The sequence below is a fragment of the Manis javanica genome, chromosome 5 (genome assembly GCF_040802235.1).
Source record: "Manis javanica isolate MJ-LG chromosome 5, MJ_LKY, whole genome shotgun sequence".
Taxonomy (NCBI): Eukaryota; Metazoa; Chordata; class Mammalia; order Pholidota; family Manidae; genus Manis; species Manis javanica.
The window spans coordinates 14,201,303-14,227,796 of record NC_133160.1 but is presented as its reverse complement, the minus strand read 5'-3'; the positions used below and the strand labels follow the sequence as shown (position 1 = coordinate 14,227,796).

General features: G+C 51.3%; 1 protein-coding gene across 6 annotated transcripts in view; it reads right to left on the bottom strand.

The window, feature by feature from the left end:
* The window catches only part of ADA (adenosine deaminase), a 29,170-nt gene extending 3,540 nt beyond the window's left edge, over window positions 1-25,630 (bottom strand). For 5 of the 6 annotated variants that reach the window (XM_037012737.2, XM_037012739.2, XM_073236565.1 and 2 more), the window contains exons 1-6: window positions 25,475-25,630; window positions 14,801-14,862; window positions 9,749-9,871; window positions 2,902-3,045; window positions 2,026-2,141; window positions 721-848 (exon numbers count right to left, since the gene is read on the bottom strand). In XM_037012737.2, the coding sequence (XP_036868632.2) occupies window positions 721-848; window positions 2,026-2,141; window positions 2,902-3,045; window positions 9,749-9,871; window positions 14,801-14,862; window positions 25,475-25,507 (606 nt within the window). In that variant the 5' untranslated portion in view covers window positions 25,508-25,630. The remainder of the gene's footprint in view (window positions 1-720; window positions 849-2,025; window positions 2,142-2,901; window positions 3,046-9,748; window positions 9,872-14,800; window positions 14,863-25,474) is intronic. The other variant, XM_037012743.2, reaches the window with a different exon arrangement.
* Window positions 25,631-26,494: the final 864 nt, after the last annotated feature.

The window sequence follows — 26,494 nt, the reverse complement described above, 5'->3', positions numbered from 1 at the left end:
TGGTCTATTTTTTAAATCACAATTTAAGTGGTAGCTATTATTTATCAGACAGGTATAGGTCAGTCACTGCATGAAATGGTTTGATACATTGCCTAATAGTCACAAATATAATACCTGTTTTGTGGTAGTGGGAACAGGGGAAGACTGAGGTTCAGGCAAGTTAAGTAACATAAGCGAGGCCAAACAGGAAGTAGGGAACCGAACTCTGACCCCGTCAGTGAGACTCTAGGGCCCCCACTCTAACCCCAGCTTCATCCACAGGGAGTATGTCATGAGGCTCCAAGATGTCTGTGCTAATCAGCCATCCCAGCAGATGAAACGGGCCCAGAGGAGGGACAGTCAAAGTTACCAAGTCCTAGGCAAAACCAAGCTCAAACAGGCCTTGCGGCACCAAGGAGGGTTTCCCTGTGCTCTGGTGTTCAGAGAGGAAGGGAGACAAAGGGTGGGGTGGGGGAAGCTTCCAACGGCAGCCTGAACCTGGGCTCTTGTGCATCATGTGGAGAATAGATTTCTGTTTCAAACAATTATGTGGAGAATAGATTTCTGTTTCAAACAATTAAAAACAAAAATTCCCAATTTCTAGAGCCCCTGAACCCATCTAAGGCACACTTGGGAACCCAGGAGGCCTCACACTCCCCAGCTGCAACTTCTGCCTACTGCAGGTGGAGACACGCTCCTCCCCCAGCTCACCAATGCCAGCTGCTGCCCTGCAGGACTCACCTCGTAGGCCTTCACATGTCCTGGGAAAAGGCTGCTTCCCTGGATGGTCTCATCTCCAGCCAGGTCGATAGCCACCACAGTCTGCTGCCTGTACTTCTTACACAGCTCTACCATCTCAAGGGACCAGTCTGCAGGCAAAATGCCCACCAGGCCTCTCAGCGGCACCCAGGAGAGAGACCCCTCCAGCACCCCCACTTGCATCCCACCCTGCTCGCCCCGTCCAACCTGAGGCTAGTGTAAGACACAGAGCCCCAGTCTCGTCTTCAAATCCTGGCAGCCCTTGCCTAACCACATGGCGCTCAGCCAGCTGCTCCACGCAGGGCCCGCTGCCGCTCCCCTCAGAGGGCACACTGCCACCTACTGCACAGGTCGTGGCTTTGCCAAGGCCTGTGTGTAAAGCGCCGAGGACAGGGCCTGGGCTCAGCTAATGACAAGCCTCTGTTCTCTCACTGGATCCCCATACAAACCTTAAGGTGGGCTTAGCAGATGAGGAGATGGAGGCCCACACAAGTTAACATTTAAGGCCAAAATATCACTGCCACTAGTATTACTAAACATACTGCTAATACACTCTACTCTTAACCAATGAAATCATCATGAAAGGTCTAAAAAAGAAGCAATCACAGGCTCTGGCACAAGATGACCCTGGGTTCAGATCTGGACTTTGTGCCTTCCTGACTGAGGACCAAGAGAATTTGCCCTTCTCTGCCTCAGTTTCCTTATCTTCAAATGGGGGAAAACAAGCCCACCTCACAGGCTGCTGCAAGATTAGAGAATATACAAGTCACTCCTCACAGGTTGGTGTAAGCCTCTGCTTTGCTTCTCACCACCCCTTGGAGTGGAGAAAGGATGTGTGATCACCACACGTGGCACCACAGATCTAAGGTCCACACAGTGGGGCTCCACACCGTGAAGACTCAAGCCCTGAAGATTTTATCAGTGTCAGTCACAAGGGAGTCTCTCAGAAGTCCCGGAAATCAGACCGTATTCACTGGTTCTGTGGCCTCAACAGGAAGAGGCCCGGCCCACAGAGCCTCAAGAGAAGACCATGGGCTAATCAGAGCCTGGCCTAGATTTTTTTCTATTATTCAGGCTCCTCTGGTTTGGAGCTTCCTGCAGAAAAGTCTCTGTTGCCAGAAAGTTCTGAGCCTATTCAGGAGGGCTCTGGTGGCTTCAGGAAGCCCCAAGGTCCCGCTGAGGGGCTCACAGGTTACCTGGGGAGACCAGGTACAGGCCCAGTACCAGGCCAGGAGGGTGGGGCCAGCATCAGTTGGGCAGCCCGGGGCGGGCTGGGGTGATACTCACTGGGCTGGTGGCGCATGCAGCACAGGATGGACCGCACCTTCGACCCGAAGTCCCGCTCTCCCTCCTGCAGGCCCTGGCCCACCAGGTCCACCACCTCATCCGGGGTGACGTCCCCTCTGTGTGGGGAAAGGAATAGGGATAGGTCTGAGACAAAGGAAGGTCTAAAGGACAAGATGAGGGAAGGGGAAGGGATATGGGGGGGGGGGGTCCTGCAGCAGGGGAGGCAGAAAAGGGAGGCAGGGGAGAAAGGAAGGAGAGAAGCCCCCTCTCCCACAAGCCCACGCCTCTGAGGGAGCCTGCACCAAGCCCAGCACAGCCCTGTCCAGCTTCCTTAAGCTGCCTGGGCACTGCCCCTGAAGAGAAGTGATGGGCGCAGGGCGGGGAGGGAGGGGGCCCCTGTCAGTGCCCCCCACTGGGATGGAAAGCACTAGCAGGCATGCTCGGTCTCATTCCCACTTGTTCACATGTACCTGAGTCATGGCTAGAGGGGGACAAGGTGGTCAGGTGACACCACTAAGAAATCCCTTAGGTCCAGGCAGAGGGGCAGGAATGGGCCAGACTCACTTCAGTTACAGTGTTACAACAGGACCCCTAGAAGTCACTGGATAAGCAGGCTAATGTTCCTAGGCTATGGGCTTGTGTCCAGAACTAGGAGCGGCAGGGCACTACTTTGGGCACTTTTGCCCAAAGTAAAAACATAAGCCCAGGTGAGAGATGGAAACCACATCTCTTATCAGGGTTAAGCCATCTTTCTGAGACCAGGGGCCAGATCTGGGGGCAAGATCAAAGTTGTGCTTGGTTCGGGGCCTCCCTGCAGCCTGCCCTTCGGGTCTCAGGTTTAGGTCCCCACCACAGCCCCTCTGGGCAGTCACTCACTCAGCCTGGTTCCAGGGGATTGGCTCCACTTTAGAGTTGGCCAGCAGGTGTGGGCAGTAACGCACCTCCACATATACCACGCCCTCCTTGGCCTTCATCTCGACAAACTCATAAGCAATCCTTTTGATGGCCTCTCGGGAACCCCTGGGAAGGAAGAGAGGGGTTGGGACAACCTTCCCCAAGTTCCTTGGAAGCTCAAGGAGCAACAGGGCTGGCCCCAGCCCCTTGTAGATCAAACCCGCTTATGACCCCCAGCCCCTCATCTGACAGCCCTGTGCCCTGGGCGTCTGCAGGAGGAGATCCCAGAAGCACTGCAAGTCTGTCGGCTCTACTTCCAAACGGTATGCCGATTCTCGCACCCTTCACTCTGGTTCTAAGCACCTCTTCTTGCTACTGGCCTGTCTCCTCGCTTCCCTTCTGTTTTCTGCACAAGAGCTAGAACACTCTTAAAAGTGTAATCCAAAGCACATTGTTCCTCCATTCTGAACCCTAATGGTTTCCCACCACATAGAATGAAATCTCAACCCTGTGGCCCAGCCCACAGGGCCTGATAATCTGGCTTCTGCCAATGGTCCCAGCACCTTCCTTCTCACTCATTCCGTGAAGCCACCAAAACCTTCTTTCTGTTCAAGGAGCAGTCAAGCTTGTTCCCATGGCAGGGCTTTACTGTTTGTAGCTCCCCCGGCCTGCAGGCTCTTCCCCTGGATCATCTTATGCTCCCTCCTGCCCTTCAGATCCTGGCTGCAGCCTAACTTCCTCAGACAGCCCTCCCCTGACCACCTGGTTGTAAAACACCATTCTGCATCCCCACCCTGGGCTCTCCATGGTGCTCATCACCACCCAACGTTACTTATAGTTTCTTTACTGACAATGTTCATCTCCCCTGCTAGAATGTAGCCTCCACAGACAAGGACCCGTCCATCTGTCAAGGCTATGATCTCTCAGCCAGGGACAGAGCCTGGGACATGCTGGCCACTCAGATATTTGTTGAGTGACGGAAGAAGGCCAGCAGGGAAGGGAAGTAAGAGAAAAGGACACATGCGGGCAACAAAAGCAAAAAAAAAAAAAAAAAAGACCAGAGAAGTGGGATTGCATCAAAGTAAAAAGTACACAGCAAAGGAAACCATCAACAGAGTGTACCTAACAAGAGGCTAATATCCAAAATATATAAGTAACTCCTACCCCCCTGACAGCAAACAACAAGCAAAAAAATGAAACCTGATTTTAGAATAGGTGAAAGACCTGAACAGACGTTTCTCAAAAGACACACAAATGGCCAACAGGTACATGGAAAGATGCTCAATATCACTGATCATACCACATCAACAAAAAGAAGGACAAAAATCACATGGTCATCTCTATAGATGCTGAAAAAGCATTCAACAAAATTCAAAATCCACTCATGACAAAAACTCTCAGCAAAATAGATACAGAGAGAAAATACCTCACTATAATAAAGGCCATATGTGACAAACCCACAGCCAACACCATATGTAACAGTGAAAGGCTGAAAGCTTTTCCTTTAAGATCAGGAACAAGACAAGGATGCCCACTCTCCCCATTTTTACTCAATATAGTACTGGAGGTCCTAGCCATGGCAATCAGACAACACAAAGAAATAAAAGACATCCAGATTGGTAAGGAAGAAGTCAAATTGTCACTGTTTGCAGATGACATACTGTACATAAAAACCCTTAAGAATCCACCCCAAAACTGCTAGAACTAATAACTGAATTCAGCAAAATTGCAGAATACAAAATCAATACACATAAATCTGTTGCATCCCTATATACTAATGATGAACTAGCAGAAAGAGAAATCAGGAAAACAATTCCATTCACAATTGCATCAAAAAGAATAAAATACCTAGGAATAAACTTAACCAAGGAGGTGAAAGAACTATACTCTGAAAACTACAAGACACTCATGAGAGAAATTAAAGAAGACACCAATAAATGGAAATACATCCCATGCTCATGGATAGGAAGAATTAATATTGTCAAAATGGCCATCCCACCCAAAGTAATTTAGAGATTCAATGCAATCCCTATCAAAATACCAACAGCATTCTTCAACAAACTAGAACTAATAATTCTAAAATTCATATGGAACCACAAAAGACCCCGAATAGCAAAAGCAATCCTGAGAAGGAAGAATAAAGCTAAGGGGATTATGCTCCCCAACTTCAAACTCTACTACAAAGCCACCGTAATCAAGACAATTTGGTACTGGCACAAGAACAGACCCATAGATAAATGGAACAGAATAGAGAGCCCAGATACAAACCCACACATATATGGTCAATTAATATATGATAAAGGAGCCATGGATATACAATGGGGAAATGACAGCCTCTAACAGCTGGTGTTGGCAAAACTGGACAGCTACATGTAAGAGAATGAAACTGGTTTATTGTCCAACTCCATACACAAAAGTAAACTCAAAATGGATCAAAGACCTGAATGTAAGTCATAAAACCATAAAACTCTTAGAAGAAAACATGGGCATAAATCTCTTGAATATAAACAGGAGCAACTTTTTCCTGAACACATCTCCTCAGGCAAGGAAAACAAAAGCAAAAATGAACAAATGGGACTACATCAAACTAAAAACTTCTGTACTGCAAAGGACACCATTAGCAGAACGAAAACACATCCTACAGTATGGGAGAATATATTCGTAAATGACATATCCAACAAGGGGTTAACATCTAAAATATATAAAGAGCTCACAAGCCTCATCACCCACAAAGCAAATAACCTGATTAAAAAATGGGTGGAGGATCTGAACAGACACTTCTCCAAAGAAGAAATTCAGATGGCCAACAGGCACATGAAAAGATGCTCCACATAGCTAATTATCAGGGAAATGCAAATTAAAGCCACAATGAGATATCACCTCACACCAGTTAGGATGGACAACATGTACAAGACAAGGAACAACAAATGCTGGCAAGGATGTGGAAAAAGGGGAACCCTCCTACACTGTTGGTGGGAACGTAAATTAGTTCAACCACTGTGGAAAGCAATATGGAAGTTCCTCAAAAAACTAGAAATAGAAATACCATTTGACCCAGTCATTCTACTCCTAAGAATTTACAAGAAAACAAGATCCCTGATTCAAAAAGCCATATGCACCCCTATGTTTATCACAGCACTATTTACAATAGCCAAGATAAGGAAACAACCTAAGTGTCCATCAGCAGATGAATGGATAAAGAAGATGTGGTACATTTACATATACACAATGGAATATTATTCAGCCATAAGAAGAAAACAAACCTTACCATTTGCAACAACATGGATGGAGCTAGAGGGTATTATGCTCAGTGAAATAAGCCAGGCATAGAAAGACAAGTACCAAATGATTTCACTCATTTGTGGAGTATAACAAAGCAAAACTGAATGAACAAAAGAGCAGCAGATTCACAGACTACAAGAAGGTACTAGCATTTACCAAAGGGAAGGGGAGGGTGAGGGTGGGGACGGATGGAGAAGGGATTAAGGGGCATTATGATTAGCACACATAATGTAGGGGTGTCTCAGGGAAGTCAGTATAGCAGAGAAGACAAGTAAATGACTCTATAACATCTTACTATGCTGATGGAAAGTGACTGCAATGGGGCGTGTGTCGGGGGAGACTTGATAATATGGGTGAATATAGTAACCACAATGGTCTCATGTGAAACCTTCATAAGATTGTATATCAATGATACTGTAATTAAAAGAAATATATGACTGATCATAAGAGAAAGGCAAATTAAAACCACACTCATATTTCACTTCACCCCTGTTAGGATGGCTACTTTCAAAAAGATGAGAGATAACCAGTATTGGTGAGGATGCGAGGGAGAAAAGGGAACCCTCTAACACTGTTCGTGGGAATGTAAGCTGGTGCAGCCACTATGGAAAACTGTATGGAGGTTCCTCAAAAAACTAAGACTAGGACTACCATATGACCCCACAGTCCCTCTTCTGGGGGTATAGCCCAAGGAGTATCTCAAAGAGCTATTTTTACTCTCATATTCACTGCAGCATTATCTACAGTATCCAAGACATGGAAATGACCTAAACATCCATAAACAGATGAATGGATAAAGAAAATGTGATGCACATACACAGTGAAACATTATTCAGCTTTAAATAAGGTAATTCTGCAATTTACAACATAAATGAACCTGGAGGACATTATACTGAGTGAAATAAGTCAGATACAGAAAGACAACTGCTACATGATCTCACATGTGGAATCTAAAGTAGTGGAATTCATGAGAGCAGAACAAACAGTAGTTGTTGGAAGCTGGAGAGAGGGAAACATGGAGGTTGGTCAAAGGATACAGATTCTTTTATACAAGAGTAAGTTCTGGGCATCCAATGTACAGCACGGTGACTATGGTTAACAATATTGTATGCTTCAAATTTGCTATCACTATAGATCTCATTGTTCTCACCACAAACACAGTAATGAGATGTGGTGATGAATATGTCAACTAGCTTGGCTGTGGTGGTCATTTTACAATGCATACATATATGTCAAAACATCAAGTTGTACACCTTAAACACATACAGTTTCTATTTGTCCATTCTATTCCAATAACACCACAAAGAGAGGAAAGAACACAGACAAATCCAGAGGGAACTCCAAGATGGGGAAGGGACCTGGGGCTCAGACTTGAATCCTGGTTCCCATGCTTATCTGCTGTGCATCCCTGGTTTGTCACCCTCTCTGACACCTACATCAAAGTTATTATTGTGAGGTTCTTGTGAAGACCAGTGAGTAAATCTCAACAAAACTCACCCAGGCCAGTGCCTGGAGCAGAACAAACACTCAGAAGTATGTTATTTCTGAGTACTGGCTCCAGAAGCAAGGCACAAGTTAACCTGCCAGGGCTACTGTGCATGTTGATCAGATGATAGTGGACCGTGCCTAGCTGGAAGTTTCTATGAAGCATGAGAACAGAATGGTTACCAGAACATAGAACATGAAGCATGAGAACAGAATGGTTTCCAGAACATAGAACATGAAGCATGAGAACAGAATGGTTACCGGAATGGAGAACATGGAACATGAGAACAGAATGGTTACCAGAACAGAGAACATGGGAGGCAAGTGCCTGGGAAACCCGCCACTCCCAGGAGGAGGGCCACAGACCTGTCCCTCTGAGGTTGAGGACGGCAGCTGCTGCCCTCCCCAGGGGTGCTGGCCTCCCAGGGAAGGGGGCTGCTGGGGAACTCATTCATTCCACCCCCCGCTGGCACTCTCCTAGGCACATGCATTCAGCAAGCAAGGAGGACAAGATCCCTGCCCTCACGAGGCTACAACCTAGCACGAGAGATGAACGAGTAAATGAGTAAAATATAAAACAGAGTAGTCAAGCCAGTGAAGAGTCCTCTTGGTGCACATAAAACAAGGGTGAGGACTGCCATTTTCTGCAGTATGACCAGGGAAGGCCTCCGTGAGGGAGGAACATCTGAGCAGAGATGTGAAGGAGGTGAGGAAGCCAGTCGTGAGGCATCTACAGGAACAGCGTTCCAGGCAGAGGGAACGGCAGAGGGCGGGAGGTCAGGGCACACTTGGGGTCGGAGGCCCTGTAGGAGCGCCCAGTGTGGAGAGAGCCAAAGGGCAAGCGGCAGGAGGTGAGAGCTCTCTCCCAGCACCTGTGGTGGCAAGGGGCTCGGAGGCCAGAGTCTCATGGCCTGTGGCCCCAAAAGGCCAGCAGCTCTGAAGGAGGTGATGCCCAACAGACTGCATGGCTGCACCTGTGCACCTGCTCACCAGAAGCAGGGATGCGCACAGTTGGTGCCTTCCAATCTGCGTGCCAAAGCTTCCCACGAGGGGCCAACAGCCCTGGCACACATCTTCCTTCCCTAAGATTCCTCACTCTGCCCTGTCACCTACCCAGCCAGTGGCCTCCGTCTCTCATACACCCTCTTGATTGGTCCTCCAATAACCAGGGCTTGGACCATCCTCCAAACCTTTCCTCAGGTCTGGCCCTCTGGACAATATCACCCTCTCCATCCCCAGCCTAGCCCACACTGCTTCCTCCAGGCAGCCTTCCCTGACTCTTCCCAGTCCCTTTGCTTCTGCCCGGTCCTGAGCTCTGGCAGCACCTACAGCCAAGGCCCAATTCTTGCCTGCCGTGGGAAATGGCCCCATGCCTGGAAGCCTGAGGTGGCACCAGGGTGAGAATCTGGGCTTCACACCTTGCCAGCTGTGTGGTCCTAACAAGCTGCTATGCCTCCCCAAGCCTTCATTTCCTCCTCTGCAAATGAGTGTGTCCATCTAGCAGGGCTGTTGACAATTACAAAAAGCATAGTTGAATGAGCTCTACAGACATTATATTCTTCCATATCTCAAAGATTCTGCTAGTGAAAAATGGAAAGAGTGAAAGGTACTCTAAGAACACCAGCACCTGGCTGTCAGCAGTAGCAGTTGTCTTCATAGTAAGCGGGTGGGCAGGGTGGGGGACTTGCTGAGGACCGTGCTGTGTCCATTCCCGGCTCCAGCCCTAGGGGGTAGACGGGTCACAGCCCCATTGTCTGGATGAGGAAACTGAGGCATGGAGAGGATTATTTTGCCTAATGTCAGTTATTTCATGCAAGAATCTGACACTGTGTTCTTAACCCCCACATTCTGTCACTCTTCTGTAGAAGCTGGGGAATTTCAGTCCGTCACTCCCCAAAGGGAAAAACAAGGCGTGGAGAGAGTCACACAAGCACACACAACGTGAGAAGCAGAGCCGGGGGCTCAGAGAGCCCCCTCTGCCCTGCAGGCTGAGGTGCAGGCCTGGGGCTGGCCACTGTCCTGGGGACTGACACTGCCCAGGGCCTGAGAGCAGGCGACTCACGCGATGGCAGGCATGTAGTAGCTGAACTTGGCCAGGAAGTCCGGGAGGCTGAGTGGCTTGTCCATGCCGATGATGTTCTGCAGCTCCTCTGCTGTGTTGGCAGGGAGGGGGACCCCCCTCTTCCTGTGGACAAAACAACAAGGGAGGTGGGCTACCCCCGGACTGATCCAACCAACTCCTCGGAGGCCACAGTAAGAACCCTGGGGACCTCTCCATCCAACCCCTCCCATCTGGACAGGTGGGAAAACACGCCCAAGGCCTACAGCACCAGGACCGGAATCCTCCCGGCACCTCCTGTCTCCAAGGCCAGACAGCCTGCAAATCTCAAGGGCAACAACCAGGGCCAAGTCCATTTGTACATGTGAGCCCACACGCCTGCTGCCTGAGGACAGGTCATACCAGGACAGGCCTGCATCTTCTCCTCAGCTCCAGGAATGGTGGAGCCAGCTGGTCCCATGCCAGGTCAGGGGTTACCAGGGACAATAGTGCAGGCCACAATACCCGGTGCAGGGACAGGCACCACACTTCCCTCCTCTGCCCTCCACCCTGCATCTGGACAGCTCTCAGACTGGCTCAGGGTGCTGGGAGAGGGCTGGGTGGAGGCACACGCGGGGGTCAGGGGTTGCTGGCCACCCACCTTAGAGCTCATTCCTGTCCCTTCCCACAGCCCCTGCATGGGGCTGGACCTCAGCCACCACGCAGTAAGGGCTTGCCGAGCATGGCCCTTCTGACCTGGAGCTGCCCTTCCCTATTAGTGCCTCTTTTTCCCCTGGACCAGCAGAAGCAGGGTGTGAGGTCAGGCTGGCTGCCCTGCTTCTGGGTGCTCCGGCCTTCTCTGCACTTCCTGGCTTATGGGTCACCCTGAGCCTCACTTTCCCCACTTTGAAAATAAAAGGGACAGGCAAAGAACACCAGACATTCTAGAAATGCTCCTACCAGGAGGGACCAAAGAGACAAAAGGAACTCAGGAAACAATGCAAAGAAACCTTTAAAACCCTAAAACAAAGAACCTCAAGGAAATAAGAAGATGCTACGTCCCTGAAACAAGAACATCCATTTATTCAAAAGGGGACCTTCAGAGAGTAAGAAAGAGCCCTTGGAAATTTAAAAGAATATGGAAGCAACCATCAGGCTGTAATAAAAGGAATGGAAAATAAAATTGAGAAACTCCTCCTGCAAGTAGAACAAACAGTAAAAATAGTAGTTAAAAAAATTAGGTGATTAAGTCAGGAGGTTCAAGCACCCAGTTATCCACAAAGCAAGAACAATATAGAAGGGAAGAAGTTATCAAAGAAATGGAAGTTTGAACAAAGAATATTTAAGCCCTTCTGTTATTAAAATATCTCCCTACATAAATACCTGTTCCCTAAGCCCCCTAAATGTGCCACCTTCCCCTTCTGGGGGCCCAAGTCCCTACAAGTGCCCAGTGGTTACCACCAGGAATCACACTAGTGTCCATCAGCCCACCAGGCAGCCTGCTGCCGCTCCCCTCCAGCCCCACCAGACACTGAGGGGGAGCCGGTGCCCCCGTGCAGTCCTGCCCCCAGGTCAGGCGCTCGGTGCCCCTCGAGCCTTCCTCTGCTGGCCAGTCTGCCCGAATCACCCTCATGAGGCCATCCCCAGTGATCGTGGCCTCTGCAGAGCCTGTACCACCTGCTAAATACTGTACTTTGGATATCATTCTGGGAGCTGGCGGGTGGAAGGCAGAGAAGGGGACGCGAAGGCTCTGGCTCACATGTGGCCACACTCGCCTGGAGTCCCCTGGGACCTGCTAGGTGTGAGTCTCCTGGTGTCCGTACTCCCGCTCCCCCCACTGCCAGGAGGGGCTCTTCCTCCGGACCACTCTCTCTCGGACTTCCTGTTACACACCTGCCCAGGTGAACTCATCCCTTTGCATGGTTTTCAGACCAGCATCCAGAGGTCCACAGCTCCCTGGTCCCTGCCTCTACACACAGCCACTCGAGGGCCTGTGAGGTGTGGGCACCAGGTGGGTAGCAGTAGCTAAGACAGACCCACGTGTGTGACCACCCCCTCGCAAGGCAGGCATCCGATGACCCCTGCATCTGCCCAGCTGCCCAGACCAGAGCCGGGCCTCCCCAGATGCCGCCTGCCCTGCCCGTCAGCAGCCAGTCCCCAGACCCTTGTCATACTACTTCAGCTGCCCTCCACTGGCCCCTTCTTCTCCAGCCTCTCCCCTCACAGCCACGAGAGACCCTTTTAAGTACACAGATGACCTGGGAAGGCCTTTCAGAGGTGACATTTAAGCAGCAAAGTTAGAGAGTTGGAAAGCGGTGGATGGCACATGTTTCCAGGCCGGGAAGCACCTGTGCTGAGGGCTCCAGGCAGAGCCAGCAGGCAGAGGGCAGGGAGGGCGGCTGGTGCTCAGTGCTGGCCCCGTGGTAGACGACTTGCCAAGAGCAAGCAGGGCCAGAGGGTGGGCTTCGTAGAGGCCAGGACCTCATCCCCAAAGCCCCGGGAAGCCACCAAAGGACTTCAAGCAGGGGAGCAGTGTGAAAAGCTCCGATTTAAGAGCCCCTTCTGGCGGCCGTGTGGGGAACATGGGAGGGAAACCAGAGCTGGAGCTGCGGTGGGGAGCCCTGGGGCAGCCATTGTTCAGGCTCCTTCACCGGGACTGGGCCACCCGAAGCTGCTCCAGCTGAGCTGCACAGCTCCCCTCTGAGGCCTGAAGCTGAGGCAGGACGGAGTTGCTTCTCCGTCCCTGTCCTGCCACCCACAGCCACTCTCAGCAGCTGCGGCTGTGTGTGGGACTAGGCTCCGTCCCCAATGCTCCCTCCCCCCAGTCAGCGGTGGCCGGGTTCTGGGGGCCCTCCAGTCCTCTTCCCACCAGGGTGGGCCACAAGCCCGTGAGGAGCCCAACTAGGCAGCCCGGTGAGGACGAGGAGCTCAGGCTTTGGAGTTCAGTGTCCTTTGCCTCCCGCGTCTGCCAGATCTCCCTGGGCATGGGCTGTCCCCTCTGAGGACCTCCATGTCCTTGCCAATAAAACAGACAGTACCTCCTTTGCAGGGTACAGAGCAGAGGAAATGAGGCTATTAGTGTCCAGGGAGACGGCAGGCTCCAAAGCCCAATGGCCCGAGTTTGAATCCCAGCCGTTACTTAAAGGCTGTGTGACTATGGGCAAGTGACCCTGCCTCTTTGTGTTTAGTAGGTCTGGCAAGTTTGAGAAACATCTGGCACAGACTAAGTCAGAAGCAGAAGATACCAGAGCTAACACATGCTTGCATGCTTTGTAAGACTTTGAGGACCATGTGCGGACTTTGGCTCTGACCCTGAACAAGGCCAGTTTGAGCAGGGGAATAAGCTGATCCACCTGTTTTAAGACAATCGTTCTGAGTACAGCACTGTGGGGACAGTAGATGGGGAGGCCAATCAGGAGGTCACAGCAATAGTCCAAGTGAGGGAAGGTGGCAGCTCAGGGCAGGACAGTGACGGGGAGCAGAGCAGCCAGGTTCAGAATGTGCTTTGGAGAAAGAGCTGACGGTCATGAAGGAGACTGAGAAAGAGGTAGGAGAACCCCCCAGAGAGCACAGAACCCCAGGGGCAGCAGGGAGAACACAGTCAACTGAGGCCCAAGTCACAAAAGCAAAAAAGGAACCACTGGAATTGGGGGCACATCGGAGACCAGAAACTCCCCTCCCTCTCCAGCCCAGCCCACCAGGGAGCCCTCCAGGGTTTATGGGCACCCCTATCTGAGCCTGACAACTCCCTGGTCCCCCTGCCTCCTGACCTTGAGCTCAAGCTCCAGCTGGCACCTATACCCTCTCCAGGGCCACTGAGGCACCATGGCTGCTCCCAAGATGCCAAGGGTATCATGGGAAACTGGGAAATAGAATCTGACCCTCTTCCCTCCACCCTGCCCCACATTTTCACCTCCTTGTCTAATGAGCTCTCTATCACCCCTTAACAAGTGCCCATGATTGATAATTCACCCTAATGGCTTCCTTGCCTGAAGTGAAGAATACCACTAGACGTGCACAGAGATAAGCTAAGTGACTTCACCGCAGTAGCCAGAGCTACAAGTTATAATTAATAGCATTAAGTGACATTTATGGAACACAGTGTGCTCGGCCCTGAGCTAAATGCTTTACATGCAGAACTTCACCTGAATCACGAGCTAGCAGGGGTAGTGGTCAGGGCCACGGACTTAGGGGCACACCTGTGCTCACTAGACAAGTTACTTCACCCGTCATGGCTGTTTCTTCATCCATAAGTTGGGGATAATAGTACCTGCTTCTCAAATTGCGAGGTTTCAAAAAGTGAACCCAGGAGCAGCGCAGAAAGCCACACTTGGCCCACAGTCATGCTAAAATACTTAGATTGTAGCTAGATAAAAATGGGATCAATAGCAGCCTCCTAGGGCAGAAAAGGTTCTCTGATGCTGAGATTCCAGAACTCTCAGGAAATTGAAGGGATCACAGATTTTCTTCTGAGCGGCAGTGTCTGAAAAACTGGGTAAGTTCTGGGTTACAGAGCAGTTTTCAAATGGGGGGTCCAGAGCTGAACTGCTCAAGGCCATGAGGGGGGAGGCAGAGTCCTTCCAGCTCCAAACAAGATGAGTATTGAATGAACACATGAAGGGAGGGGTGGCATGACTGAGGGGACCCCACGTCCCAGGTCAGCTCTGGAGGAAGTCCCCCCTCTTACACAGAGGCCAAGGCACAGCAGGGGAATAGTGTGTCCATATTTGAATCCACACACACTGGCCTCTAGAGTCCCTACGCTTAAGCACTAGACCTAAGAAAGGGGCTACCATTAGCCCTTGAGGTATGGGGAGCAGGGGTGGGTGTCCCTTACCAGGGGTCCCTGGGGACCCTTGGCTTATCAGCATCCCCGTGAACTGAGGCAGGACGTGTGGTCTGATGAGGAAGATGCAGAGATTTAGGCCCAGAGAGGGAAGGCCACTTCTCCACATCTCCCAGCAGGTTGTTACCATGGTGATGTGGTAACACTGATCTGCAACTCTGGAATTCTCTGGGTTGACCGGTGGGACCCACCCAAGCCCTGGGGAGGAAGCCTCTTATCTGTGGACGTACCTGCCATAGTATAAGATGGTCTCGGGCTTGATGGCCCCATCAAGGTGGACATGCAGTTCTACCTGCAAGGGGGCAGAGGGAGAAAACAAGAATGGGTGGGGAGAGAAAGAAAGAAAACACACACCCATGAACGCCTGAGGGGCGTTTCAGAGGGTTAGCGTTCACATTACCATGACAACCACCACACAAGGACACTTACCACATACACATCACTAAATTCTTCACACACACCATCCTGCTTAATCCTGTGTGTGGGGAGGGTTTAATGGTTATCTATAGTTCACAGTTGAGACCTCAGAGGCTCTTAAACAAGGCCAACCAGTCTCACGGAGCTAGGGAGCCCGCATCCACCACGCAGGCAGGTCCTGCTCTCAGCCTACTCACTAAAGAAAATCCAACTTAAACAGAAAGGGTTGACTGAGACTTCCTGAACTAGTGAATACCCACAGTGTATTTCAAAAATCAGGTTCCATTTTCAAAAGCAGGTACTACCTTAGTATAGCATCTCAGGAATCGCTATTAGGCAAAAAGATTTTTCCAGTACTCTAGGAAGGATACTGGATACTGGGCATCTTGGTGATCCTCTCCTACATGTTCAGCCCCACAAATACCCCGTGCACACTGCCAAGAGGGTAAGGACTGGGGCTTGACTCCCAGCTCTGCCTCTTTTGGCTGTGTGACCTTAAACCAGACACTTGTTCTCTCTGAGCCTCCGTTTCCTCAACTGAGAAACACGGAATACTTCCTCCCTACCCAAGAATGACTGTAAGGATTAAAGATGACTGCGTAGGCAGATCTGCATGGTCCTGGGAAACAGCCCCGGCCTGTCACAGCCAGAGAAGCACAACAGGTACTGAGAGACAGCGGGTAGTGACCTCGCCATCTGCTTGTTCCAGGTCATACAGGAAACTTCCAAGGCCAGAGGAGATCCAGAAAACTCCCAACTGACATCTCCACCAGCGCGGGGCTTTCTCTAGAACTTGGGAGCCTGGACAAGAAAGCAGCTGCCCTAGCTAGGGAGGAACAGCCCTGGGAACACCCCTGTGAGCTGCCTCCTGCGGAGGACACCCAGCCTGGGAGCCCCAGGGACAGAGCCTCAGAGCCCTCCTGTCAGCAGGAGGCCCAAGTGATCAATCTTCCTGGAAGTCACCCAGCTGGCAAAGGACCGAGTAGTGCCCCACACCCAGGCTGGGAATCAAGCGAGCTGTTGGCTTCCCTGACAAACCCCGTTCAGTGCCTGCTCAGCCAAGTGTTTACTGGATTCTCAAAAAGTGCTTGGAGAACACGGAAGCTTCCAGTCCAGGGAACTGTCAACCTTGTGTGACCTTGGACAGGGACCTCACTCTCTGAAGGAGGATGTGCCAGATGTTTCCTTAACCCTCACATGGCTGTGGCAAGGATCTAGCCAGAGAGCCAGACTCCCAGCTCCTCAGCTCGCCCCCAGGATGCCCTGGAGGAGGTGACTGCCAGTGCTGTGGCATTCTCACTGTCCAGTGGGAACCATAACAGCTTCCTCCCAGGGCTTTGTAAGGCTCAACCGTGTTAATGCACACAGTGTGCTTAGGCCAAAGCCCAGCATATAGCAAAGGCTGAATGGGCATGCAGAGCCGTTCATTAGCCAAACTGTCCAGGTCCTGACAGGTGCCGGGAATGGAGAGGTAAGCTTAAGGCACACAGTCCCGCTTCTGTGATGCTTACAGTCCACCAGGGGAAACATTAAGTGTCACACTGATATGCGCACAACCCCAGGCCAAGAAAACTCCCCCAGGAGCACAGACAGTCCTGTGAAATGTAACAAACAGAAGAACTTACCAGCTAGAGGGTGAACAGCCCCTTCCAGGAGAAAGCGGAGCTTGAGCTAAGATCTGAAGGATGAAGAACCACCACCGAGGCAAAGGCAGGAAGAGCATTCCAGTCAGAGGGAACAGCACAAAGGCCATGCAGTGGGAGAGGACATGGGTGGGCCGTAAACACGGGGTCACAGAAGGCAGGGTCACCGTGCCCGGCTGAGGCCCAGAGGAGGAGCTGGGTTTTTACCTGAGAGTGCAGAGCAGCCGTGACAAGGCTTGAAGCTGGCCAGAGGCAGGAGACGACTGACAGCAAGACCAGTGAGAAGCAGCCATGGTTAGGGTTACGAGATGGTGCCTGGGACCAGCGCGCCGAGGCAGGCATGGAGGAGCGGGTGGACAGGAAGCGTGTCAAGGGTGCTGCTTCAGTGTGGGCCTGGGTAGGCAGGGATTCCCACCCCCGACTCGGAAAGCCCGGGAAACATGCTAAGGGGTAAGGAGGCATGGGGTGGGGAGAGGCGGGGGAGGTCTCAGCTTAGATTTGTTAAGTGGTGGTGCCTTTGAGACCTCCAAATGCAAATGGAAGGAGCCAAAGGAGGCGAGGTTCTGGAGGTTTGAGAGATTGGGGCTGGATTCATAAGTAGGACCACAGATAACTGAAGCGGTGGCCCGAATGAGTTCACCCAGGGAGAGAGCATGAGAAGAGGGTCTGGGATGAAGCCTTGACAAGTGCCAGCTCCCAGATGATGAGCCCGGAGAGGAGCCGTGGAGAGGTGGGTGGGGAAACCCAGGGCACGCTGTGGGGAAGGCAAGTGGGATCAGACCCCCAGGGGGCAGTGCGGCCACCAGGTTAGCACAGAGTGGGAAGTGCCCTCACCCCCACCCCCACCCCAGGGATGCCTACATCCTAATTCGCGGAATCTGTCACTTTACAGGGCAAAAGATGTGATTAAAAAATCACATGAGTGGAGAAACTTATCCTGGATTATCTGGGTGGGTCCCAAATGCACTTGTCCATTTTCTTATCAGGAAGGCAGAGTGTTTTGAGACAAACAGATGCACACACATGCGCGCACACACATGGAAGCAACATGGCCACAGAGGCAGATGGGAGTGATGTGGCCACAACTGAGCAACACCTGGAGCCACTAGAAACTGGGCGAGGCAACAACTAGACCCCTCCCCTAGAGCCTTCAGAGGGCACACAGCCCTGTGACACCTCCATGCGGGACTTCTGGCCTCCAGAACTCTGCATACATTTCTGTTGTTTTAAGCTACCCAGTGTAGGCTAATTTATTATGGCAGCCACAGGAAACTAACACAGTTGGGTCCTGCCAGAAGTCAAGGAGGAGGACAGCAGAAACATGTCCTTGGGGCTAAGAACAGGGCACGGGGACCCCCCGAGGGGTGGCTCTCAGCCCTGGCTGCCCACCTGGGAAGCTGTGGAGAGCTGCAGGTGCCCGGGCCCACCCCAGGTAGTTCAATCACGGGGCAGTGGGGTGGGGGCGGCACTAGGCACAAAGCCAACATTGAGAACCGCTGCCAGAAAGGAACAATTCTAGAGGATTGAGGGGCAGCATCCAGGCTGGAGTAAGGGAAGAAATAAGTAGAGGTAAGAAAATGGAGAAAGTTTAGGCCATTCTTTCAAGAATTTTACCCCTGAAGGGGACAAATGGGCCTGGGAGGGGAAAGGAGGTGCACATGGGTTGAGAGTTCCTTTTTAAAAGGTGGGGATGGTGTTGGCAAAACTGGACAGCTACACGCAAGAGAATGAAACTGGATTATTGTTTAACCCCATACACAAAGGTAAACTTGAAATGGATTAAAGACTTGAATGTAAGTCATGAAACCATAAAACTCTTAGAAGACAACATAGGCAAACATTTCCTGACTATAAGCATGAGCAGCTTCTTCCTGAACCCATCTCCTCGAGAAAGGGAAACAAAAGCAAAAATGAACTCATGGGACTACATCAAAGTAAAAAGTTTCTGTACGGCAAAGGACACCATCAACAGAACAAAAAGGCTTCCTACAGTATGGGAGAATATATTTGTAAATGACATATCCAACAAGGGGTTAACATCCAAAATATATAAAGAACTTACACACCTCAACACACAAAAAGCAAATAACCCGATTAACAAATGGGCAGAGGATATGAAGAGACAGTTCTCCAAAGAAGATATTCAGATGGCCAACAGGCACGAGAAGATGCTCCACATCACTAATCATCAGGGAAATGCAAATTAAAACCACAATGAGATATCACCTCACACCAGTAAGGGTGGCCAGCATCGAAAAGACCAAGAACAACAAATGCTGGCAAGGATGCGGAGAAAGGGGAACCCTCCTACACTGCTGGTGGGAATGTAAGCTAGTTCAACCACTGGGGAAAGCAATATGGAGGTTCCTCAAAAAACTAAAATAGAAATACCTTTTGACCCCAGAATCCCACTCCTTGGAATATACCCAAAGAATACAACTTCTCAGATTCAAAAAGACATATGCACCCCTATGTTCATCACAGCACTATTTACAGTAGTCAAGATATGGAAGCAACCTAAGTGTCCATCAGTAGATGAATGGATAAAGAAGATGTGGTACATATACACAATGGAATAGTATTCAGCCATAAGAAAGAAACAAATCCTACCATTTGCAACAACATGGATGGAGCTGGAGGACATTATGCTCAGCGAGATAAGGCAGGCAGAGAAAGACAAGTGCCAAATGATTTCCTTCATTTGTGGAGTATAACAATGAAGCAAAACTGAAGGAACAAAATGGCAGCAGACTCACAGACTCCAAGAATGAACTAGTGGTTACCAAAGGGGAGGGGTGTGGGAGGGCAGGTGGGGAGGAGGGAGAAGGGGACTGAGGGGTATTATGTTTAGTACACATGGTGTGGGGGATCACGGGGAGAACAGTGTAGCACAGAGAAGGGACATAGTGGATCTCTGGCATCTTACTACACTGATGGACAGTGACTGCATTGGGGTATGGGTGGGGACTTGATAATATGGGTAAATGTAGTAACCACATTGTTTTTTCATGTGAAACCTTCATAAGAGTGTATATCAATCATACCTTAATAAAAAAAAAATTTTAAGTGGGGAATGACTTGGGCATGTTTAAATGTCAATGGAGATGAGGGACATCAGACATGGAGAGAGAAGAGCTGCACAAGGCTGCTGAGAAGGTGGGAGCAGGCAGACAGGGGAAGACTTACCCTGGGAAGGGAGGAGGGAGGGAGAAGGGTTACAGGCAGAGGGAACAACAATGTGCTGGGAGCAGGGGGTACTGGCTGGTGTGCAGAGAATGAGGGTGGTGGAGAGAGATGAAACCAGAAAGTTGGGGGTGGAGGGCAGGGGGTCTCACAAGTCACAGTTAAGAGGCACCCACTGGAGGGTTTTAAACAGGAGAAACAGCTTTTGAAAGCGTTTCCTGGCTGCTACGTGGAAAGCAGGTTAGAGGGAAGTGGGTTCAGAAGACAGCTGACAGAGAGCAGAGGGGGACAGCTCAAAGGGGAGCGCCTGGTACAGCAGCCTGCATGGAAGGTGCCCAAAGAATGTGAGCTGCCTGTGCAGAAGGTCTCAGAGCCTTGTAAGATGGGGGGCAAGAGCACCCCTGGGGAGGGCAGGAGCAGAGCCTGCCCACCCATCATGCCCTATAGGTCCCACTGCCTGGAGGCTTCTTGGGGAGCTTCCCAGGTATGTTTCAGAGGAGGGACAGAGGCAGGAACCACCTCTACAGGCAGCCCAAGCTCAGACAGGCCTCCCACTGAAATTTCTGGAAAACTATGACTACCCATGGAGAAGCTTGTTAGGCTCCCCCAGATGACAATGAGGTGCAAGCCCAGAGACTGGGGTGGGGACCCTGCTCTATTGGCCCCATTCAGGAAAAAGGAACGCCAGTGGTCTCTGACTTTCTGAGCAGCTACTCTGTGCTGGACCATCTACATGCCTTATTTCGTATTTTATACTTGTTTCTGGTAAAGTAGAGATTTTGCTGCCATATTACAGATGAGAGAACTGAGACTCATAGCGGTATCCAAAGACACAGACAGTGATAGATGGAGTCTTGAGCTCCTACTACACTTTCTCTGCAGGTCTAGCCTCGGATGTAATACAGTAATAACAGCAGCTGCCTACTGTTATCAGGCCCTTTATCTCATTTAATCTTAACCCTTAGGCAGGGGACACATCAGCCCCACTTGCAGATAGGGAAATGGACTTGCCAAGCTAAACTCTGAAATTCGGTGACCTCAGGGATACACAGACTGACAGTGGTGGAGTTGGGTGAAAACCCAAATCTCTCCACCTCTAAGCCCAAGTCCTACCCATGGGCCACACCACCTCCCTGGTGCTTGCACCAGACCTCACCCAGCCTCCTGACCTCTCTGGAGAGGAATCTCACTCTCTCATTTCATACACGTGCTCACCATGAGACTGATTTACAGTGAGCATTTGACAGAATCGCAGGAAATCCTTCCAAATCTGAATAGGAAGCATCCTCAGTTACCAACAAGTACTTATTAAGCCCCTACTAGGTGCTGGGCACTGTGCCCTCTCAGCTGACTTTTGAGGTGAGGCCAGGAGACAGAGCAGGCCCAGGGCTGACAAGCTGTTTTCAGCCACATCACCTCCAGGAAGTCCTCTTGGCTCAACCACATCTGAGCTCCTGCAGCTCAGAGGGACAGAGCTGAAGGGGCTGAGCAGCCCCCTCTGTGCCTCCTGCTGCCTCGGCACCCAGCTAAGCTCTGTGTTGCTGCTGTAGCTTCCCTGGAGGTTTCAGAGAAGGCAAGTCACGTCTTCAGCCAGGGGATGTCCTGGGGGGCAACAGCTTAGAGACTCAGCACTCACCCCATTTCATAGATGAGAAGACTGAGGCTCAGAGTGATTAAGGAACTTGCCTTAGGGGATAGACTAAAGAGTGCCACAACCAGGAAGCCATCTGACTAATGCAGGAAGCCATAACCACCACAATACAGTCCCTTCATCCTGCGTTGTTTCAGCGCTCAGTCAGTGCTGGCAAAATCTAAACAGCATGATTAGTAACCATGTTAAGGAGGATGACTGATATCAGTTACCACTGCCATGCCCTCTCTGAGCCAGGCCTGTACTTGGGTTTCATGTAGAGTGGTATGAGTCCCATTTGCAGATGGGTGAACTGAGGCACAGAGTAGCAATTCACTTAAGCTCCCCAGGGTAAGTGCGGGTCAGCACTCAGACCCAGGCTGCCTGGCCCCAGCTGGTGACCAGGTTTAAACTCCTTGCTATTCTACCACCACTGTCACAAGGCCCCCAGAGGTTATTATTTCCCCTACCTTGTTGCTCTGGAGCCTCAGAACCCCACCAGGTGAGAACAAATCCATATTTACTATGGATGAATATAGGTTAGAACCTCACTTTGGCCAGCCCCCACCAACCCACTCTTCTCTCCTGTCCAGAGCCAGCGGCCATGCCACCCTTCCCTGCCTGGGTGGGTGGGGTACCCCTAGGATAAAACTGGGCAGGTGGACAAGTTCCTCCCAGCTCACAGGGGCCCTGTCCTCCCAAGCTAAGCCCACCCTAAGGTCAGATGAGGAATCAGAAGGCTGACAGCCTCCCCTTTGTGACAGCAGACACCACACCTCCCTTCTCTGAGCCTCATTTCCGCCTGTCAAACAAAAGGCTTCCCGGAAACCCAATCTCATTCATTCCCCTCCCTCCCAACTGCCACATGAGTTGTAACAAGCAGAGCTCTTTCCAGGGCATTTTTATTTTAACAGGTGGCTCTGGTAACTGAAAAGCACTGAAAGCCCAAAGCAGTGCCAACAGCTGGCTTTGTGGCAGGAGATAAGAGGTGGGAAAGATACTGCCAGTGGAGAGACCCCCAGAGGCCACAGCAAGCCCCCCTGCGGTCCTCAGGAGCAATGCACGCCTGAAGCCTGCTGCTTCACAAGCCCCAACTGCATGTCAATTCCCCAAGAGCCTCCCGACCTTGGTTTTATCGGCCCATTTTACAGAGAAAAATGTGATTCCCTGGGGATCGGGGAATTGCCCATCTGAGCTCTCATAGCTGCCAAGTATGAAGGCAGGGATCTAACCTCAGTCTGAGGCCCAGGGCCACCCTGATTCTCACTCCTCCCACACACAGCAGGAAAAGCAAACCAGCAAGGCAGTAAACAGCATCTACTTCAGTTTTAGATCTGGGTTCAAGTCTAGTTCTGCTTTCTGCCATGTGACTTTGGCAAGTTCTTTCTCTCTGAGCCTCAGTGGCCTCATACGTAAATGAATGTAAAAGGACACCCCCCAAAGGGCTCCTGTGGGCATAAAAATACTTAATATACACAAAGCAGAACAGTCCCTGAGATAAGCATTCAAATATGAGAAACAAAAATGCTGGAGATTCAGCCCCAATCTTCTTGTTCATCAGGAAAGGCCGTTCAGAAACTGTGCTATTCCAGCAGGGGCTAGCTCACTAGCCACTCCAGCTTCAAGGTGCTCAGATTTTGTGTAGCATGGGTAAGTCTCTTCACCTCTCCAGGCCTCAGTTACCTCATCTGCAAATGGGCATGAAGATGTTTGCCATACCGTGTTGTCCAGGGGATTCTGTGACATGAATCACCCACAGGTGCCAGGTATCTGGGACACTCAAATGGCAGCCATTGTTATTATAACACCGGGCATCCCTCCCCAACATAGAGCTGAGGGCCACAGGACTTTCCAGCCTTGCCTTGTGTGGAAATGGACTGATAAGGGTCACCCTTCCACCCCATTTTGTGCCTCTTCCAGTGCTCAGCAAGCATTTGTTGACAGAACACAATCAAATCAGGCAGGCAGCTGCCTGGAGCCTTGCTACTCAAAAGTGTGGCCACAGACCAGTGGTGTTACCAACACCTTGGGGCTTGTGAGAAGTGCAACATCGGAGGTCCTGCCCCAGACCTCCTGACTCAGAATCTGAAGGTTAACAGAAGTCAGATGATTTGAGTACACATGAAAGTTCGGAAAGCACTGCCTTGCTCTGCCTTCTTAAAGCTCACCTGGTGGTAGCTATGAGGAGCTTAAGAGCTCAGCAGAGGCTCTGGTCCCAGACAGGCCCACACCTGGGCTCTCGCATCTCCACCCCCAAAGGCTTCTGCACAGTTCAGAAAAGCTGGTTAGAGGCATGAGGTTTTTGAAGCCAGCTTAGCCACTTCCTGTGAGATCTCAGGTCCAATTAATATCTCTGCACCTATAAAATGGGATGACACTAGCTGCCTCACAGAGTCACTGTTAAGATCAAATGCATTAATGAAGGTAAACGAAATGGTGCGTGGCACAGAGCAATAACTCAGTAAGCTCGGCTATTAACACTATTATCATCTGCTCCACCCAGGGGAGGCCGGGAACTGGCTCTGGTCACGAAAACTCAAGACTCATGCTCCTGGCACGCTCGGCCAGCTCAGGCCCATTCCCTCCTCACGAGGACAGGAAACATCACATCTCATATACATACTGGGGGACACTCTACTTCCCTCTCAAGCATTGCCTGTTTACCTCTGGAAACACCCACACACAAGTGTGGCCCAGTTCCCAGGTGTGGAAACTGAGGCCCAGGGAGGGAAAATGACCTACCAGTTTGATTAAGAGAGAATTGGGTGAGGCCAAAAAATAGGGATGATAGGGCTGTTATAAAAGTGATACAAGGATAGAATTGGTGCATATAGCAAGTTTGATAGAAGTGTTGCTTATTTACCTCTGTGACTCCCATCTCACAACCAGTTAAGGGTCAAGGAGCTTTCTCTACCACCTTAGGATTCATATCAGGGTAAGGGAATTCATTTCCAAGGGTAGAGGGAATCCAAAAAGCATTATAAAAAAAAAGCCTTAAAGGAAAGCAGCTTTAATTATGGGGCACAGGGCATCCCAACAAGGTGAAAAGGGGTCATGGGGTTGGGGGCAGGAGTAACGCCCTGACCAGGAGTAGCTGAGCATTTTCCCTGGGGTGGGGGCATCAGCAGTAGTGCCAGGGCTTACCTCCTCAGAGTCCCCCTTCTCCCCTCCCCACCCCCATAGGCTTCTCACCAACACTTTTTGACATCTGCTGCCATCATCACTCAAGCTATTACGTAGGTAAGTTGAGGCTGATTGCTGCTCACTCCTTCGCCTGACCTACAGCTTATTCACTCTGCTGGTCAGACTCCCGGGCTCCTCCTCCCTTCCCTGGATTGAATCTCAGTGCTCCAAGCCTGCCAAGAGGGCCCAAGACCCGTGCATACCCTCCCAGACCCCATCATCCCCAAGACACCACAGCTGGTGGGAGGAGGGACAAGGGACATATCCTTTGTAGCCAGTGGCTGTGGCTTGGCCCTGAATGAACCCTACAGGAGCTCAAGGGCTAAGGCCAATCCAGTGCCTCCTGCAGGAGGAAGGGCGCCCTGCTCCCCGCCCCGCCACCCCCCAGCATGCTCAGGGTTCTCCCATGGGCACACACACAAATTTGAGCTTCTCGGCACCCAAAACCACCATGGTCTGGAGTATAAAGCTATTCACAAAACGAGGTATCTCAGGGTATAGACTCCAGGCCCCATTGTACAGCTGAATTTCAGAGATGTCAAGCACCCTGCCTGGACTCAGGCAGGCGGCTGCGATGCCCATTTGACAGACAATGAAACTGAGACCCAGAGTGGCCACGTCAGGTCAGCAGCAGAACTCGGAGGCCAGCCAGGGGCGCGTCCAGACTCCACCCTCCCTGCCTCGTTGTCTCTTATTGAACAGCCTGGAGAAGGGCAAAAACCTGAGCTGATGGAAGAAAGCGCCCACAGGGGTCCCCGTTCATTCCTGGGGCGTGGACACCACTAAGCCCTCCAGCCAGACAAGGAACCAGAACCGCGCCCCGCTCCCGAGCTCCCGCCTGCGCTTACTTTGGGCTTGTCGAAAGCGGGCGTCTGGGTCATGGTGCCAAGCGTGCGCCCCGGCGCTGCCCCCTCCGCCGAGGGTGGGTGGTCTCTGCTTCAGCGGGGCGCGCAGCACCGGCGGCCCGCCACGGTCCTCTTAACGGGCTCGGGCCCGCCCCCCGGCCCGCCCCCGGCCCGGAGACCACGCCCCGCTCCCGCCCCGGCCCCGCTGCCGGCTTTGCGTATTTCCTGGAATTCCTGGCCAGCAGCAAAGACAAACCCGAGTGTACGCTGGGCGGTGGCCCGCCCGAAGTCCCCGGTCCCGGGTCGCCGGGTTGGAGCCACCTGTGGGCTCAGGCTCCAGCCGCCGGCCGGGCTGTGCTTCCTGCCCGGCAGCTCGAGCTGCATTCACGCTCCTGCCTGAGCGCCTGCACTGAGCCAGGCCCAGCTGGGAACCGGTGAGCATCACACACCTCGTGGGGCTTGCGTTCTCCCCGCGAGACACACGCTCATCACAGAGTCACACAACATAATTGTATAGTTATAGAGCTTTAATGGGGACCAGCCGCAGCCTGCAGGTTGGGGAAGGCTGCTCTGAGGAAGGTTGCCAGGTGAGGGCCAGGGGGTGGGGGTGGAGTGCACCAGGGCAGCCCAGGTGGAGACCTTCCCTGTGAGAGGTCCCAGGGAGCTGAGGAATGAAAGGTGAGGGGACACAACAGATCCCCACCTCAGCATTTACCCTTGAGAAACACGCCTGCCTGCAGCCAGAGAACTTGTAGGAGAATGTTCACACGAGCGCTGTTTCTAATGACAAAAACACTGGAAACACCCCAAATGCCCATCCATGGGTGAGTGGGCAAATAAACTGGACTAGTCACACCATGGAGTATTGCACAACGGTCAAGACTGAGTGAACTTTAGCTGCAGACAATATTGATCTATCAGAAACAATGATGAGCAAAAAAACAAGTTGTAGAAAACTACTATGAGGCAGCTTTTAGAATGTATAATGAAAGCAAAACCAAAAATACGCATGTTTAGATACAT